This window comes from Pleurodeles waltl, chromosome 7 (genome assembly GCF_031143425.1).
Source record: "Pleurodeles waltl isolate 20211129_DDA chromosome 7, aPleWal1.hap1.20221129, whole genome shotgun sequence".
NCBI lineage: Eukaryota > Metazoa > Chordata > Amphibia > Caudata > Salamandridae > Pleurodeles > Pleurodeles waltl.
In genome coordinates, this window is record NC_090446.1 from 1,417,015,940 (window position 1) to 1,417,035,009 (window position 19,070).

The 19,070-nt window shown below is 42.5% G+C and overlaps 1 protein-coding gene across 2 annotated transcripts in view; it reads left to right on the top strand.

Annotated features, from left to right (window-relative positions):
- LOC138246422 (uncharacterized) overlaps positions 1 to 19,070 on the top strand; it is a 274,958-nt gene that overhangs the window by 11,720 nt on the left and 244,168 nt on the right. For both annotated transcript variants that reach the window (XM_069201032.1, XM_069201033.1), the window contains exons 2-7: positions 6,269 to 6,368; positions 8,595 to 8,621; positions 13,588 to 13,721; positions 15,407 to 15,688; positions 17,349 to 17,486; positions 18,057 to 18,216. In XM_069201032.1, the coding sequence (XP_069057133.1) occupies positions 6,335 to 6,368; positions 8,595 to 8,621; positions 13,588 to 13,721; positions 15,407 to 15,688; positions 17,349 to 17,486; positions 18,057 to 18,216 (775 nt within the window). In that variant the 5' untranslated portion in view covers positions 6,269 to 6,334. The remainder of the gene's footprint in view (positions 1 to 6,268; positions 6,369 to 8,594; positions 8,622 to 13,587; positions 13,722 to 15,406; positions 15,689 to 17,348; positions 17,487 to 18,056; positions 18,217 to 19,070) is intronic.

The following is a 19,070-nucleotide window of genomic DNA, read 5'->3' on the forward strand; positions in this document are numbered from 1 at the left end:
CTGGTCTTCCTCTGCAGGGGTTTTTCAGCTAGGCAGTCCTTCTTCTTGTAGTTGCAGGAATCTAATTTTCTAGGGTTCAGGGTAGCCCTTAAATACTAAATTTAAGGGCGTGTTTAGGTCTGGGGGGTTAGTAGCCAATGGCTACTAGCCCTGAGGGTGGGTACACCCTCTTTGTGCCTCCTCCCAAGGGGAGGGGGTCACAATCCTAACCCTATTGGGGGAATCCTCCATCTGCAAGATGGAGGATTTCTAAAAGTTAGAGTCACCTCAGCTCAGGACACCTTAGGGGCTGTCCTGACTGGCCAGTGACTCCTCCTTGTTGCTTTCTTTGTTCCCTCCAGCCTTGCCGCCAAAAGTGGGGGCCGTGGCCGGAGGGGGCGGGCAACTCCACTAAGCTGGAGTGCCCTGCTGGGCTGTGACAAAGGGGTGAGCCTTTGAGGCTCACCGCCAGGTGTTACAGCTCCTGCCTGGGGGAGGTGTTAGCATCTCCACCCAGTGCAGGCTTTGTTACTGGCCTCAGAGTGACAAAGGCACTCTCTCCATGGGGCCAGCAACATGTCTCTAGTGTGGCAGGCTGCTGGAACCAGTCAGCCTACACAGATAGTTGGTTAAGTTTCAGGGGGCACCTCTAAGGTGCCCTCTGTGGTGTATTTTACAATAAAATGTACACTGGCATCAGTGTGCATTTATTGTGCTGAGAAGTTTGATACCAAACTTCCCAGTTTTCAGTGTAGCCATTATGGTGCTGTGGAGTTCGTGTAAAACAGACTCCCAGACCATATACTCTTATGGCTACCCTGCACTTACAATGTCTAAGGTTTTGTTTAGACACTGTAGGGGCACAGTGCTCATGCACTGGTACCCTCACCTATGGTATAGTGCACCCTGCCTTAGGGCTGTAAGGCCTGCTAGAGGGGTGTCTTACCTATACTGCATAGGCAGTGAGAGGCTGGCATGGCACCCTGAGGGGAGTGCCATGTCGACTTACTCATTTTGTTCTCACTAGCACACACAGGCTTGTAAGCAGTGTGTCTGTGCTGAGTGAGGGGTCTCTAGGGTGGCATAAGACATGCTGCAGCCCTTAGAGACCTTCCTTGGCATCAGGGCCCTTGGTACTAGAAGTACCAGTTACAAGGGACTTATCTGAATGCCAGGGTGTGCCAATTGTGGATACAATGGTACATTTTAGGTGAAGGAACACTGGTGCTGGGGCCTGGTTAGCAGGGTCCCAGCACACTTCTCAGTCAAGTCAGCATCAGTATCAGGCAAAAAGTGGGGGGTAACTGCAACAGGGAGCCATTTCTTTACAAAAGCTAATTCTAAAGTTGCCACTCTGCCCAAGATGCTGAATGAGAAAATTAGGGACTGCTATCATATGATATATATTTGTCTAAATTAGAAGAGTATAAGAATGATTTCTTTACTACATAATAATTCAAACAATTTTCATATTGTATTAGATCCTTTATTTAGTGTGCTTTGCAAATAATCTGTATGGAATGAACAATGAGGAGATTCCTTTTGTAACAATGCCTATTGCTAGATAATTAATCACTCAACAACGGTGCAGGCATCGAGTTTCAAAATTGATATAATTAAAATTTTAGGATAAAGTAATGACATATTTATATGCAAGAATGATAGGTTCAACTAAGACAGTTTTGAGACCTAGAAATACCTGCCTGATGTATTTCTTTTGGTTTAAATTAAGTGATGTGCTTAATGGTAATCGTGTGCCCAGATAACCTTGCATTTGTATTCTGACTATCATACGTATTGTGACATTTGTATATTTTCAGTTCTGAATAAACCAAAAAATAAAAAAGTGATGCACTACTGCAGGAGGCTGGCCTGGTTTGTAGTGCTTATCTTGGGTACTTACACCTTATACCAGGTCCTGTTATCCCTTATTAGTGAAATGTAGTAGTGTTCTAGAAGCTTAGGCTGATAGAGGTAGCTATAGCAGAGCAGCCTAGGAGGAACTAGGAGACATGCAAAGCTCCTGCAATACCACTTATAGTTACACAGTACTTATACACAACTAAAGACAATACTCAGTGTTACCAAAAATAAAGGTATTTATTTGGGTGACACAGAACCAAAAATATCTTAGGGACAATACTCCTTCTGGAGGTAAGTATTATACACAATATATGCACTAGACACCAAAATTAGACAAGTAAATAGAAATAGAACAATTCAAACAATAGGAAATGCTATAGAATGCAATGGGAGAAAATAGGTCTAGGGGCAACACAAACCATATGCTAAGAAAGTGGAATGCGAATCAGGAATTCCTCCCCTAGACAAGTGTAGTGTGTGCAGAATCACTGGGAGAGTAAGAATACAGTAAAGGTAAGTAAATTACCCCACTCCAGAGCCCAGAAAAGCAGGAGTAAAGTACTGCATGATTAGGATATTGCAGCAGCCAACCAAGTCTGCAAAGAACAACTGCTGGATTTCTAGACCTGAAGACCTGCCAATTGAAGGGGACCAAGTCCAGAAGTCGAAAGAAGTTCCAGGAAGGACAGGAGCCCCTGCCAACCCAGAAGAGGGTGCAAAAGAAGAGTCCCTCGTGAGTCAAAGACTGCAGGAATGCACCCTAGGAAGGTGCCAGCTGGTTCCTGTGTAATACAAAATATGTCCACGGCTTGAGGATCATTGCAGACATGATTTTGTGTTGGAAGTCGCCAACAAGCCTTGGCTACAACAAAAGTGCATTTTGTGTCAAGATGGCACTGGATGGACCCAGGGGGGACCTGTGGGGCCTCAACTCTGTGTGAGGAAGAAGAAAGGGCTCTCCTTTGTCCCCAGGAGTCACAGGATCCAGGGACAAAGGAGTTGCAAAACGCGGTTGATGCTGCACAACAAAAGAAGGTCCCATGCCAGCAGAGAACAACTAAGCAAGTTTAGCGTCACAGGATGAAGTGCTGGGGACCTGGGCCAGGCTGTGCACGAAGGGATTTTGCAAATAGTGCACAGATGCCTCAGGAGGTGAAGAATACGCAGTACCCAGGTGTACCGTCGCCCTTGAGGAAGGCAAGGTCTTACTTCCTCCAAATTGCATCAGCAGGACCTCAGGACAGTTTATGTCAATGATGTCCACCCTCTGGGTCCTTAGGAGCATGCTCATCACTGTAAGAGGAGACCAAGGGTACCGGTCGTCGTCTTGGAAGGTGCCTGCTTGGAGTAGGGGAGGTACTCCGTCACTCCACAGTAGATTTCTTTAGCCCCTCTGGTGCAGGATTTAGACAGGGAGTCCCCAAAGCATGCACACCATGGAAACTGTTGCAGTTGCTGACTTGGAGCTGAGCTTGCTGAAGAAAAGTATCTCTTGTAGATACTTTGTTGCAGTTTACAGCGTTTCTTGGAGCAGGCTGCAGTTGATCCGAATTCAGAGGAGCTGAAGTTATTGCAGAGGATTCCTGAAGGAAACTTGCAAGCAGAATCTGAAAAGAACCCAGAGGAGAGACCCTAAATAGCCCTGAGAGGGGGATTGGCTACCTTATCAGGGATGGACCTATCCAGAGGGGTCTCTGACGTCACCTGCTGGCACTGGCCACTCAGAGCCCTCCAGAGTGCCCCACACCTTGCAAAGCAAGATGGCTGAAGTCTGGGACACACTGGAGGAGCTCTGGGCACCACCCATAGGGTGGTGATGGACAGGGGAGTGGTCAGCACCTTTCCTTTGTCCGGGTTCGCACCAGAGCAGGGGACAAGGGGTCCCTGAACTGGTGTAGACTTGCCTATGCAAGGAGGGCACTATCTGTGTCCTTCAAAGCATTTCCAGAGGCTGTGGGAGGCTACCCCTCCCCAGCCTGTAACACCTTTTTTCCAAAGGGAGAGGGTGTAATACCCTGCTCTTAGAGGAAATGCTTTGTTCTGCCTTCCTGGGACTGGGCTGCCCAGACCCCAGGAGGGAAGAACCCTGTCTGTGAGGTGGCAGCAGCTGTAGCTGCAGTGCAAGCCTCAGAGAGTTGGTTTGGCAGTCCTGAGGGTCCATGGTGGAGCCCCCAGGATGCATGGAATTGGCTCCCCAATGCCAGATTTGGAATGGGGGGACAGTTCCATGATCTTAGACATGTAACATAGCCATATTCTGAGTTACCATTGTGAAGCTACATATAGGTATTGGCCTATATGTAGTGCATGCGTGCAATTATGTCCCCGCACTCACAAAGTCCCTGAAATGGCCTTGAACTATGTGGGGCCACCTTTGCTAGTGCAAGGGTGCCCTCACACTTAGTAACTTTGTACCTAACCTTCAGCAAGTGAACGTTAGACATATCAGTGACTTATAAGTTGCTTAAACGCAGTGAAAATGCCTGTGAAATAACGTGTGCAATAGTACATGAAGGCTGCAATGACAGGCCTGTGCAAGGGTTTGTCTGAGCTCTCTATGGGTGGCAAAAGAAATGCTGCAGCCCATATGGATGTCCTGGAACCCCAATGCCCTGGGTAACTAGGTACCATATACTAGGAACGTATAGGGGGTCCAATGTGCCAATTGAAATTGGTAAATGAAGTCAGTAGGCTTCAGTGAAAAATGTAAAAGCAGAGATATGATAAGCACTGAGGTTCTGGTTAGCAGGGCCTCAGTGACACAGTCAAGCACTACTGACAACACATACATAAGGCACAAACTATGAGCACTGGGGTCCTGGCTAGCAGGACCCCAGTGAGACAGGCAAAACACACTGACATATAGGTTTTTATCTATGAGCACTGGGGTCCTGGCTAGCAGGATCCCAGTGACACAGTAAAAACACACTGACACACACTCACAAACAGGCCAAAAGTGGGGGTAACCATGCTAGAAAGAGGCTACTTTCTCACAACTACAAGTACGATTCCTGTATTAATTGGTGCAATGATATTATTGGAAGTTCTAAGAAGTCTTCCATGTCAACCCAACAGAACATATATATGTCATTTGTAACAAGCACTTAACCTCACTTGAACCTCTACTCATAAAAATAGGGAAATATTCATAACTGTAGGTGAGCAGAAAGGCCCGGACTCCTCTAACATTTATCCAGAATCTTTTTGCCCACTATCGATTGCTAAGTGTAAAGAATTAGTGGTGGCATGGAAGTCTGTAGCTGTTGATCTGACATTTAAAGCTTTTGTTATCGCAAAATGGCCTTCTTGGATGTACTATCCCTATTGTGTGAGTCTGTGTCCTGTTACCGACTCACAAAATAGGGATTCCGGCTCACAATTAGGAAGGGGCATGCCAATGGCATCCCTTCCTAATTGCGACTCGCAGGCCTTGTATAATTATTTTTGACCGTGATCCACAGACCTCTGCCTACTTTGAAAAAATTAAAGGTAGCTTTTCACTTTTGTTTTTTAAATGCATCCGTTAAGGAAAACCGGCTGTGTTTAAAAAAAACAATTGCTTTATTAAAAGAGCAGTCACAATTAGTGGTCTGTTAACCCCAGCAAGCCACCATTCCTGGGATTGTTGACATTCACAAATGGGTCGCAAATTGCAACCTGCCTCATGATTATTGATGAAGCAGGTCCTTTGCAACCCATTTGTGAATTGCAATCAGTGTGATTGACAATTTGTTTCGGGGCTCGCAATTTGCGATTCACAAAAAGTCTCAAAACAAAATAGTCGTACATCTGGCCCCTAAACCTTTCCTACTTGACAAAACTTGTTGCCCAAACACCAATTACTTTAACAGCTTCTGCCATTTATTTGGAAAATCATGGATGATCTAAGAATCTAAATCTATAGAGACAGTGTCACAGTGCTGATATTATGGCTGCTTTGGCCTTTTTTAAACCACGTTTCAGGCAGTGTTAGAGTTTTGGGGGCATTTTTCCAGGATCCACTCTTTAAAGTCTTCCCGCCTCCTTTTGGTTCCAAGAAACGGAGAATCAGCCCCATGCACCTCACTTACTGTGTATGTACACAAATAGATGAAAAGAGTCTTCAAGGCCAATATATTGAAACAGATTCACGTTCTGCGGATTATAAAAATAGATGGTGTCATATTATTTTTCATTTAGTGAAATAAAAAATGTAAGGCAGGAAGAAACTACAGTTGGTAAAAGTACCTCTAAAACATCAAAGATGAATTCCACTTGCATGTTAAAAAAATATGTTACCAATTAATGTGTGTTCATGTTACTGTGTCCTGCACAATGATGATGTTGAGTAAATAATGAAATATAAATGCAGTTGAGAAAAACTTGTTTCTGCTAGTTCATTCTTCCACATGATGTTTTCATTATACAATTATTGTGTTTTCCATAGATTTGTACTCAGACTGGGCCAATGACACAATCTTCCTGAACTGGTGATAACGCTGCACCACTGGACATGGCGTCCCTCGCCCTTGTGGTGCTGATATACAGTAAGTATTGCATGTCCAATGGCCCCTGTACATGTAACATGTTCTTAATTTGGCAATGATGTCAGATCTTTTTCATGAAAAAAATGCCTGAAATAAAAAAGCAGGACACAAAAGAGGACTCGTCTCTTCCCCTCTGCATGGACACGGAGTATGTGTGTCTGTGTGTATTTTTGAATAGTACAAACATAGCAAAAAGACAGCGGAACTGAGTGGTGTACACTAATGAATTTGTGGGATTCTCTTTTCAGTACCACACACACACACACACATAGTAACAGCAAGGGAATCCTGAGACTCCCAGCTCCTAAATTACTCTGCCATCTACCATTAACACCAATTACCCAGGAAGACCCCTGACCCCAATCCTGGAGTGGGCAGAGACAAGCAGGGTTGTGCTTGCACCATAATGCTGATGCCCACCACTGTTCCACCAATGACATGTCCAACCCAGTAATCAAGGGTAGTACCAACTAAAGTAGTTGTGAGGTGATGGCAGTTTTAAGACCTGTTTAAACTATTTGAAGTGCAGCCAATATTTATGAACATAACAATGATGCCACATTAATAGATGAAAATAAAATCCATTCACCATGTACATGTAAGCAAGTCAACAATTGTCCTTTTTTCTCTGTGTAGACAACATGTTTCATAAAATGTGGGCTATGACTCTAGCACCACTTCTCTTCGAGAAAAGTCATTCCTCTGTGATGGATTAAGAAGACTTATAATAAGGCCACATAAAATTGCTTAACAGCTTCCCATATGTAACATTAAGGTGTCTTTGAACATTAGAAACCATAGGGCAAGTAAGTGCATTCTAATTGGAAATCTGCCAGTCTAAATGGGATGACGTAGACAGACAGATAATCAGTAGTTTCCTATACAAGCTTTCCGGCTGTCTTTAAATGTCTGCCTCCATTAATTGTTTACTACTCAGAGCCAGATGCCCTCATACTGAGAGTAGAGGTGAGAAAGATTACAATTGAAAAATCTTCTTCACCAAGATACCCACAGATACCCGTTCCTACATACCTGTACACTACATTTAATCAATTTTCTCCACGTATTGCTCAGAGAAATGGCCTTTAAAAATGCCCTAGCAATTACATTGGAAATGCAATTGAACTCTTCTGTGCAGTTCTGCAATGCTTTTGTTAATTCTACAAGGCCTGCAAACCTAGGGGCAGATTTCAGAGATCCTAGCGCCACTGGAGCATCACTTTTCATGACGCTCCTGTGGCGCTGTGCACTGTGCGATATTAAAAGGAGGTATAACGCCAGTTTGTGTGGCGTTACGCTTCCTTGTAAATATGGGCCCCTCTGATGCAGTTTTTTGTCTCAGAGGATCATGCAATGGGTTTTGCAGTGGGCGTTCCATTGCAACACTCATTGCTTTTGACGCTGCCCCAGATTTACGAGTAATTGTTAACCTATAGCAGCCCCAAAAACTAACTCCAGGGGTGGCGTTAGCATGGCAATACGAGGAGGAATGCTTTTATTCTTCCTAGTATTTTGCTTTTTCCATGTATGCTACATTCTGCAGCACAATGAGCAATTGTTTATGTGCTGAAAGGGATATCTTCCAGCACGTAAACAATCTATCCCCTCAACCAGATACCCTTGCACTATGGTGCAAGGATGCCTGTGTTGGCGGAGGCAGCTTAATTCAGTGCCGGTGCTGGGGGAATGTAAGGGTGCACTGTATTCCTGTAAATACAGCTCAGTCCTGCGTTTCAAAAGCGGTGCAGGGCAGCATTGCTATTTTTGGTGCAGCGCTGCACCACTTCACCATAAATCTAGGCCATAATGCCTTACTCACAATTACACTGAAACCTTGGTCGAGTTCCAGAGAAAAGAAGGACAGAGGACATGCGTTCAAGTGCTGTGAAGAGACCTTTTGGAAAAAAATGCGATACATGTAGGATGGGGAAATGTGTCACTGATAATAGCTTAAGAATAGGAGAGCTACAATAATGCATGTGCAATGCCGAGTGAAGAAAATCTTTTTTTACTTGCAAGCAAAATTAATTTAACTGTTGTTTTAAGTCTTACTTTGCACCAAATGTATGAGGTGATTTACTTGGTGTATGAGGGTAAATATCATTAAAGTCAAGGGAATGTTATTTCGGTATATCCTTTAGGTACCAGCCAATTTTATCTAGTTTTATGTCTTGAATCCTGCATTAATTAGGTCTATATATTAACTGTTCTTCCTTCTTTTTACAGCATGCCTGCAATTATGCACTGCTCAAAGTAAGTACTGGGTCCCATTATTTGAAGAAGACTTATAACCCTTCCACATCAAAGAAGGCACTTGTAAAATGTTACCCTATTTACAATTGTGGGTTTCTGCAATAGTGGATTATAACACCATAGCTAACACCACGTACTTGAAAGGCAAACGGAATGTGCCCTTCAAAGTAACTAGTGCGAACTGGGGCAATTTAATTTATGATGACTATCAGTTCCACTCAAACAGCGCTTTCACTATTCCATATTATAATTCTTGCTGAATGTTGATCTGTATATTGATTTTATTATGAAAAGTTGCTGTTGCTTCCTCTCCATTGCTCTGTTTAATATGTATCTCACTATTCCAAGAAGTGCATAGGTGGTAAAAATGTGTATGTACCCCAAAGTTATAAACAGTCATTGAGACCCTTCTCTAGATATTCGTATTAAACTTTTCTTTCCTGCTCAGGAAGTAGCAGCATCTTAATGATAGCATTATCAGTTTGTAGATGTGGGGTAAAATCCAATATATGTGTTTATTGTGTGTCCTTTATTTTTACTTTGTCCCCTAATATTTTAATTTAAAATCACCTTTCTATTATTTTGAACATATGAGTGAAGCACAGATCAGACCAGACACTCATACCTTGCCACAAAGAGCTTAGCATGGTCATCTGAAAAGCACAGATTGACGTTACAATATCTATTTCTCCCTGATACATCCTGGATATCCTGCACATTTCCCAACCACTTTCCAATTTCAAGGTGTTGTCAACATCTTTGGCTGAAACACCATGGTATTAGTGTATTGTTGTAGTTGAACCCATAGAATTCCCATTCTGTATATAACATATTCATGGAACTATGTCTTCTGAATAGTTCTCTTTTCATTTCTGCCACTATCGCAGTTCCTGCCTTGTTTAATGGCGTCATCAAATCATCATGACTTAATAGTCACTGTAACAAATGATAGTTCTATACCCATGCTTATCATCTTCCGTCTAGTGATTCTCTTGAGTAAACCAATTCCCTATTTATAAATATGTAAACTACCCAGTATCTTAAAAATATAACATTTGCTGTTTCCGAATGATCTAGCTATTTTCTTAAGACATTTAATTCGGTTTCAGAATCCAGTAAATTGTCAAATCTGGGTATACTTTTTCATTGTATGCTTTCTAAGGAACTTAAAGCCACAGTGGTGGCAATGTCAGGCTTTTTTCAACAGTTTTTCTCAACTACTTATTCAATTTCTATCATAACCATAGAAGGTGAACATACGGTGGTAGAAATATTCTTTGAATGGATACCTTAAACGGAATCTAAGATGGATCCTCCAAAGCTCGAGTCCAATGACTTGTTAGATTGCAGCATGCATCATTTCAATTCTCAGGAGGCAAAAAATGTTAAGAACAGATCTCATTAATACTTAGGTCACTTAACTGATGTCCAGTGACTTGATGCATTAACATTAGGATCCTTTGTATGACTTGCCAAGCGTTTATATTATTCTCCTTCAAATCATCTTAAAATACAGGCTAATGACTGTCACACCTTGACTTGAAGTATTGTAAGATGCATTGAAAGCTGCACTTTTCTGGTGTCACTACACTTCAAGGACACAGATGAATTTGTTAAATAGTCAATTTGCCAAACCTTTATAGTAGACTACACAGAAGACAGGTTAGTAATTTTCATTTTCACATGATTCCATTACAATTGGGGTTCTTTTTACAATGAGGCCTTGTTACTACCCCACAGGAACTGTTGAAATGTTAATGTGTTTGCTAACAGTCCTAGAACTGTTTTCTTGACCACTGAAAGACATGGCAATGGATTTGCAAGACTATTTGTAAAATCACTGATATAAACACCTAGCAAAATAGCACCCTTCAACAGCACCATTGCCATAAACATCCATGTATCTGACAACACAAAGTGCAAGGCTTTGGTATACGCATGAAATAAACATGTATTCAGTTATTTTGTTATTACAGAATAATAGAAATTTCACTATTTAAAATTGCAATACAAAAACAAGAGTTCTGTTTTCCTAGAGGGTTTATTCCTGAAGGGGGTGAGTCCCCCTCCTTTGTATTCATTAAGGTGGCAGTGATGTTAAATCATAGAGTATTGCTATTTTTCACTGTCATTATTTTTGTGTTGTAACACTGTGCCGGTTGTTTCAGAAAAGAGCTGGCAAAGCCAGCCATTTTGGCTTCAATGTGATAACATTCGGAAAGAGCGTGTGTGCATGCCTGTGTTTGAATACATTGGCACATTAAAGTCAGACCTATTGACTTCACCAACTCTTGTTACTTTAAATGCTGTCTCCAAATGCTCCTGGTCGGATGTTAGGTTTAAGCAGTTAAAAAAATTTGTTCTAAAACCTATCATGCTGCCAATGGATGAATAAAATCTGTGTACCACGTAGTGCCAGTGTAATGGTATTTTTATTCTCAGTGTGGTTTATTACCATGTTTTCCTCATGTCTAAATTCAGAACAGAAGTGACTGAATATTCTAAGCACATTAGTTACATAAATTATGTATCAATGCAACTTACAATAAAGTGATTGTCAACCTCTCCCTTTGTAACCTCAACTTCTGCTCTTCCATTCGCACTAAGCACAGACATCATGTTGCAATTTTCTATCACTGTATCAGATGTTTAAGGGTCTACAGGCTCATAGAAATGGCATGTGATTGAACCATATCTTTGCAGTCTCCGGGACATGTGGCATCTGGTAAAAGGTTGCAGCTCTCTCTCCCAGTGAAGCTCTCTGCTCCATTTAGCACAGGCTGGAATCTCCTCAGTGGTTTCAGGGCAATGGCCATCTTCATCCTGGAAAGTAGTCGCGACCACAAACGGAAAGTTTAAGAAGCAGGAGTGAGAGAGGGATTTTCTACAGCTGTGGCTGACAAACATGGCTCGGATACGGCAAGAGAGCAGGGGCATGGGCAGTGGCATTTGCTCCTGGGCGCCTCCTCATATGAAAGTGTGAGGGTCAAGTGTATGCCTGGAAAGCGGTGGGAGACTGGGCTCCCAGACAGAGGTATGTGAGCTTGGGGTTTGCTCCTGCGCTGGTAGCATTGCTACCATAGGGGGTGCCTGACCGTGGTGGATGACAGGAGCAGGCCATGCCTCTGATAGTAGTGCAGCTGAAGGAGCAGTCATCTTGGTATGGGGTGTATATAACCAGCAGCGTCTGCAGCTCAGGATGCAGCACCGGGTCACTGCTCCACTGAGCTCTCATCCACAAAATGACAGCTTCAGGGCGCAAGGTGGGCAACACGGGGGAGTGTCCGTGAAGTGGGAGCAAGATCAGCTCTCCCCACTGCAACATGGCCAATCATTCCTGCCGCATGCTGCTCCAATATAAAGATGTGATGCGAATTCAATGCTGACAGCAACAAGAAGAAAAAGCAAAAGAGCTAGTGTTTCCCATCATAAATGTGAACTTTAAGTGCTGGAAATGTATGTATCCACAAAATGGCATGAGCAGGTGCAAAACATAAGGGCCACCACGTCAAACCAATAGCTATAGGGAATCACGACAACGAACCAGTGAGTGAATGGAGTTGATTGAAAGCCCCTCCGTGTAATGTATATTATGTGTTATATGTTGTGATTCCATAGGCTCCGCTGACAGCCACAGCGGTTTGACAACAGACCTAACAATGACGGTATATGTTCCACTTGATTCGGCTCGACCTTCTAGTGGAGTTGACGGCTGTCGCTGTTAGTGTGACTTGCACTACTTGGAACTGTAAAGAACATTTACTGATTTTCCTAAGCTGTTCATCCTCCTTTTGTATAGCAGGTGGGAGGCACCTACTGTAAAAATGCTTGCAGATGTCCACCGACCTGCAAATTAAAGGCTCATGACTTTGGGTATCTGGGTGCAGCACTTCCAAAAATGCAGTTCACAGTGAGGAATGATAAATAAGCTGTCATGGTTTTAAAAAACAACACACAAGGCTTGAACCTCATTCTTTTTGGAAGGATCATAACCAGAGTTAGGTATGCAGTATGGATCAGTATACAGTTTTTCAATGTTTGGTGAAGTGGTTTATGCTGGCACTCGATTGCTTTCCCTGTTTCACCTTCTTACCATTCTCCATAATTATGGTGGATGCACTCCAGCCACAAACCTTCTAATTAGTATACGTACCTTAATGCTGTTTTTTTTTAATCGAAATTTATTTTTACTGGCATGGCTGTTATCAATTACTCTGTATAAAGAATCAGGGTTTTCGTGTATTATTTTGTATGAAGCATCACATCAAATTGGACATTCACCTGTGACAATAAAAATAAATTTCTATGCATTTTTCACAGTTCAAGGACTTTATATTGTCTCTCAAATAAGCAGCTATTTAGTTAAATATTGTTGTTGATTATAAGTTATCTGACAGCTTAGCACAACGCAAGGTTTTCGCTATCTATCCATCTATCTGCCTATCTATCTATCTATACGTTTTGCCTTTTGCACTAGGCATAGTTTTGTTTCTTTAGCACAAACATAACATGTCATTTGTTGTGCAATGTGTTACAGAACAAGAGCATTTACTACATGATGAGCACAATATCTAGCTATCTTGATCTGAAACATTGGTTTTATTCTCATGATCACTTTGGCACATACAAATCTATTCGGCAGCACCGATAAGTCCAAGACACTTACTTTTGCATTTCGTTATTTCAAAATTAAACATGATACAGAAAATGTATTATACATTACTTTAAGAACCTTAAGGCAGGAGATGTGAATAAGGGTATGTTCTCCACAAAACAAGAATACAGGATATAAATACAATTTCGCCTCACGATATTGCTTCAATTAGAGTGTAAAACACACACACACACACATTTTTGTAGTATGGTGTGCAAATAAAATCCATTGGAGATTCCAATTTCTCCTAATACATTTTTTAAAACGATGTGGTTGATAAAAGTAATGATTATCACTTTTTTTTAATTCCAGACAATCCTGTGATGTACCCATATGGACTAAGCGAAGGGGACTTATTTATGGGCAAAGTGGATGATGGCAGCACAATCCCTCTCCCCATTACTGTACCGTTCCGCTTCTTCGACCAGACATACTTAACTCTCATTGTAAGTCTCATTGGAGTGAAGATCACTGTATTTAAATGTAAATTCCAGAGGATCAGCAGATTTAACTCAAGCCTTTGATGCTTAGAACTGTTATTTAACAAAATGCAATGCCCTTGCCCTCAACTAGATACATGATGTGGGGAAATGCCTGAAACAATCCAAACAGCTTGTACATGGTCAGAGAGTTTGTTTCCACCCGGTACCACCATTATACAAATGCCCCAAAAGAGATCTGTAGCCCACCATCATCCACTCCGATAGGGAACAGAAGCAACAACAGATGCACCTTGACCTTATAGGCCCGCATCAGTCAGAGGCATCTCTCTAGCTCATCAAGATCAATTGCTCCTAAATCTAGTTATGCATTTTTATTTGATTTAAATACACCTAACTCATATCACGAAGTGACCAGTGAGCTGAACAGAACAGGTATTCCAAAAGTAGGGATTTGGTTCAAGATAAAATAGTGTTGTTTGAGCATCATACTTTTGATTATCGGCAGGGAGTTTTGTGGTGGATAAATATGTTTCAGCCGACAGCACAAATGGATAGTGTTAGTTTGGCAGACAAACAAAGCTGAAGAGACCTTCGAGGCCCAGGAAGCATTGGCCTGGGCATTTTCGTGACCATCTTCTTTTATTTGCTAATTAGTGATTGCCCACCTGTATTAAGGCTTTGCAGTGTGATCCAGCAGGCCCGCCAAGATCAGACAACATAGGCACCAATTCCGAAAATATATAGAACTTCTATTTTAAAAGAGAGGCATTTGTGGTTCTGACTTCTACATATCGATTCCTAAAACCTGCATTTTACAATCATATTGGAAAATCTGTCATTATGGTGGATCCATCCCATCATAAACGTGGGGTTGGTGACATGACAGATGCCAAACAAAAAGAACAGCCACTGGTGTTGGGACATTCCCACCCCCGGAACTATTTTAAGTGCGGGACTAATCCTGAAAGTAACTGTAATTCCAGTGTGACTACCAAAGTAATAATACCAGTTCTTCTGACAGTGCACAGGAAGGATTTACTCCAGATCGTAAAATAGTTTCCCTATGGGGGAAAAACTTTATATTTGCAAATGAACATTGGTGCGTGACTTGTACCAGCCGACTTCAAACAAGTGAAAAATATGCATTAAAACGTTTTTTAATCCTACACATGTATAACGTTCATAATTGTGTAGGGGTACTGCGGGAGACCTTTGTGAACAAATAAAAGAATCACACACACGACTTTTTGAGGATTTTGCTTTTTGAGCCGGGCCTGTAGAAGTTAAACGGCCAAACCATTTTGAAAAACTCTAAAGACAATACAGCTTAACTCATCATCAAAAACAATAAAAAATAAAACTATTTGAGTGTGTGCAAACGGACATTTTCTGAGTAGCATTCTCAAGGTATGTGAGAAATCATGGCCAGAGCGATCACTGCACATGCTACAACAGCAGCCAAACCTGTCTTTTCATAATTTTCAAATTAGTTCATTGCTGTACTTTCAGGGCGTGTAAAACAGCTGTCAGTGAAAAGCTTCTTTGACTATTCCCACGCATAGGGTGACCCCTTCTGGTGGAATTGTACAACTACAGAGATTGGTAATAGTTCCGCGCAGACGTGAATGTAATTGGAACTGTTGGGACTTTTTCTAGTGCTTTTCTAAGACCTATCATTCTTCCTACAGGTGAACACGAACGGGGTGGTGTCCTTCGGGGTGGCCGTCTCCCAGTACACCTCGGATCCTTTTCCTCTCTCCGATGGACGAGCGTTCGTGGCACCATTCTGGGCAGATGTGGACATCCGCATTGCAGGAAACGTGTTCTACCGAGAGTCCAGAAACGCCACCCTCCTGCGGCGAGCTTCGAATGAAGTCCACCGCTATTTTGGCCTTTCATCGTTCAATGCCACCTGGCTGTACATCGCCACATGGGACAAGGTGGCATATTATGGGTCTACGTCCTCAAAGGTAATTACGTAGCTCTTCAGCTATACTCATGAACTTGAGAATGGGCCGACACACCACGGTGATCACAGCAGTCAGTGCTCAATAAAAACTGCTTACAACGCAAGCGATACAGCCACAAACACCTGCAAATCATATGACTACAAGAAAATCACCCTCGCACATTGTGATGATGACCTCAGACCATACACACAGGTCTGAGTCCGCCAAGGTTCTCGAAACCCATCACTAACAAACATACCATGCGTCTATATTATCACCTGTATGCTGAAATTCATTCATTTAAATTATATGTACATCTTCAAAATAGGAAACAAATAGTAACACCTACAATCGAGATTAAATATTGCGAGGTTGATATTATTGACCCAGATACGAGTCTGTCATTGCCAAACTCGCAAGGCATTCTGGGATAATGACATACGCCAGTGTTCATAAAAACTAGACCCGACGGTTAATTGTTCAGTTGTGAAGCATTAGAACCATTGGTCAAAGAGCATCAAAAAACGTACGGGAACAGTGATGCTGCATGTAATGGGCGTGGGGTCAGTGATTGTGGGGGGCGGAGGTCAAATGTGTGGTTGAAAAATATATTGTGTAAGCCTTTTTGGTATTTCACCTTCAGGTAGCTGGACAATATAGCAAAGCTTAAATGGAAAAATACAAGTTAATCAGTGGGAAATGCACCGTAGTACATTAAGAAGCATCTATTATTGAAGGTACTGCAAAGATCTGTATGTGTAACCAGAGAGCCATGGGGTGAATCTTGGTTGGTGCAGTGGAGAACAGTAACTTGTGTATTTTTAGTGCTATGAGTTCTCAGACTGACAGAAAGCTCTGTGAACATGTACGTCATTATTTTAAACTTTCTTTGCACACAGTATACGATAGACTTCTACAAAACGTGCAAAAAGGTTAAAGATAAAATGGTGTACCAAAATATAGATTTTATTAATACCAAAACTACACGTAGTTTGTTTATTTTTTTATAAACCTGCTCCTTAACAACACATACTTCACATCTCAGCTGGTAACTCCCTTGCAATGCAACTCAAAAAGACTAAGGACCTGATTTAGATGGTGGTTAATGAGTTACTCCATCACAACGTTGATGGATTTGCCATCCACCAAAATATAAATCCCACTATATCCTATGGGATTTATATTTCGGCAGACTGGAAATCGGTCACCGTTGTGATGGAGTAACTTATTTGCCATGATCTAAATCACACTCTAAATCTATCTCCTCAGGAGTCTTGAAGTGATTCTGTTAACTAAAGCCAATACTGGCTTCCAAGCACCTTTTACATTTCCAAATTAACCAGTTGCACACATTTGCATTGCTTTCGGGCAAGCAGACACTCAGGCAAGGTTTGTATATTGTTTAGCTGGCTGACGCCCTTCAGTTTCACAGCACAGGACACTCCCTGTCTGACACTTAAGTGGAAGCTTTTTAGCTATTTTGTTTTTATCTGAATTAACTGTCCCGGGATGGGATGGATGGTTTTTCGTAAAAAGTAAAAAAGTAGGGGAACTGTTTTTCATAAATTAAAAAAGTATAGGCACACCACGCCCCTTCAATTCCGCCCACTTCGACCTCTGATTGAGACTGTGCGCTCAACTTTGACCTTTGTCTTTTTGTACCACCTTTGTGTCATTACAGGTGAACACATTCCAGGCTGTTCTCATCGCTGATGGCGTAATGGACTTCATTCTGCTGAACTATGACGTCGTCGTGTGGACGACCGGCACTGCAAGTGGGGGGAGCCGAACTACCGGGTTGGGAGGCACACAGGCACAGGTAAGCAAATTTGTCCAAGAGAAGACTTTTTACACTGCTTAAAACTTTGGAAGTGATTCGTTTTCAAGAAGGTGAATCTGGTGATGACCCTTTTAGACCGTTCTTCATAAAGTGTCGTAGGTACTTTGAGAGTCGCAGATTTAGCAAAGTGAATCTGTATGCCTGCCTGCAAAGGCGCCCGACATAATGAAACTAAGAAGATGGGAGACGTTTTCTGTATGTTCCTTCCAGCTAGGCTGGGGGTTCAGGTAAATGCACACCACCGCCCCGGAAAGTCAGCAGGAACGCCCTGGTATTGTACAGGACACTTTTCACATCCCTCTACCTTTGCAAAGTTGTTTTTAAAGAACTCTAATTTGCATCTTCGTTCACCACTAGTAAATTCACTTTCTTTTTTTGATCTATATTGGAAACCTTATTAAATGGGACTAATATCGATTGCTCTCCCTCTACCTTATTCAGTGGGATCTTGGCAATCTTTTGGCAATTTCTCAATTGCCGGAAAAGTAGGAATCGGCCTTTGCATATACCCCATCTGCTTGTGTTGACTGATTGCTTTTCTCCCCACAGGCTGGCTTTAACAGCGGAGGCTCCTCTCACTACTTCAGTATCCCAGGATCAAGGACGGCGGACATCTTAAATGTTGCATCTACTAGTAATGTCAACACCCCGGGAGTGTGGGCGTTCCGAGTGGACACCTTCCAGAGTGCGGGTGGATGCGTGTATAATGGTGAGGCAGCTTCTATCAGCTGGTTTACGTGTTCTTACCTTATAAATCCCATGGCACGTGGCAATGGGTTGCAGGTTTGGCACTGTATTGATCCGAGGGAAGGTAGCAATGCTAGGACCCATCCAGCCTCAGCACTAAATCATTGCAAATCGCTTGCAAAAACTGCTCTTTTAAGTACAAGTGGAGCGCTCCAGCAGGCAAATTTCTATTTTGCCTAAATAGGTTAGTCTCAGTTCGTTCCTGTCAAGGTTAGTTCCCCTGTATGAATGTAGATATGAGCTGACATCAACCCAGATTGCAGCCCCAAGGCAGTGAAGTCCTGTACCTCGGCTGGTGACAGAAGTGAATGCTGAAACACATAGTATTCAAGGTGCCCAGACAAAGAAGCGCATGTAAGATGTATAGCACAGAGCTGGAGGGGGTTTGTGTGGCACATGGAGGAGCAAGGGAGTCTGTGTGGGGGAGGCAGGCTTCTTCAGTGGGTGTTTGATAACTACGGGTGTCTCGTGTGGTGCAAGAAGACAGCATTTACATGGAGGGGGGTGCATGACAGCAGGGTGAACAACAGCAGGAAAAATTGCATGAAAACATACAACTACTATACACCCGATACCTTAGGTCGTGGCACTACCACTAACCACCCGATGGAAACTAATAGCTTGTCATTCCATGCCTCTTCCACATCCCTGCACACGTTCACTCGCTCACATGTCCCCATTCACAAGCCGTACATGTATTCATGTGCCCGGATGCACATGTAAACATTTTTTCTATTCTCTAAACGCTCTAGGAGTGCGCTTGGACAGATACGCCACTTTCATCTTTGCAGTCGTACTCCCGAGAATCGTGTGACT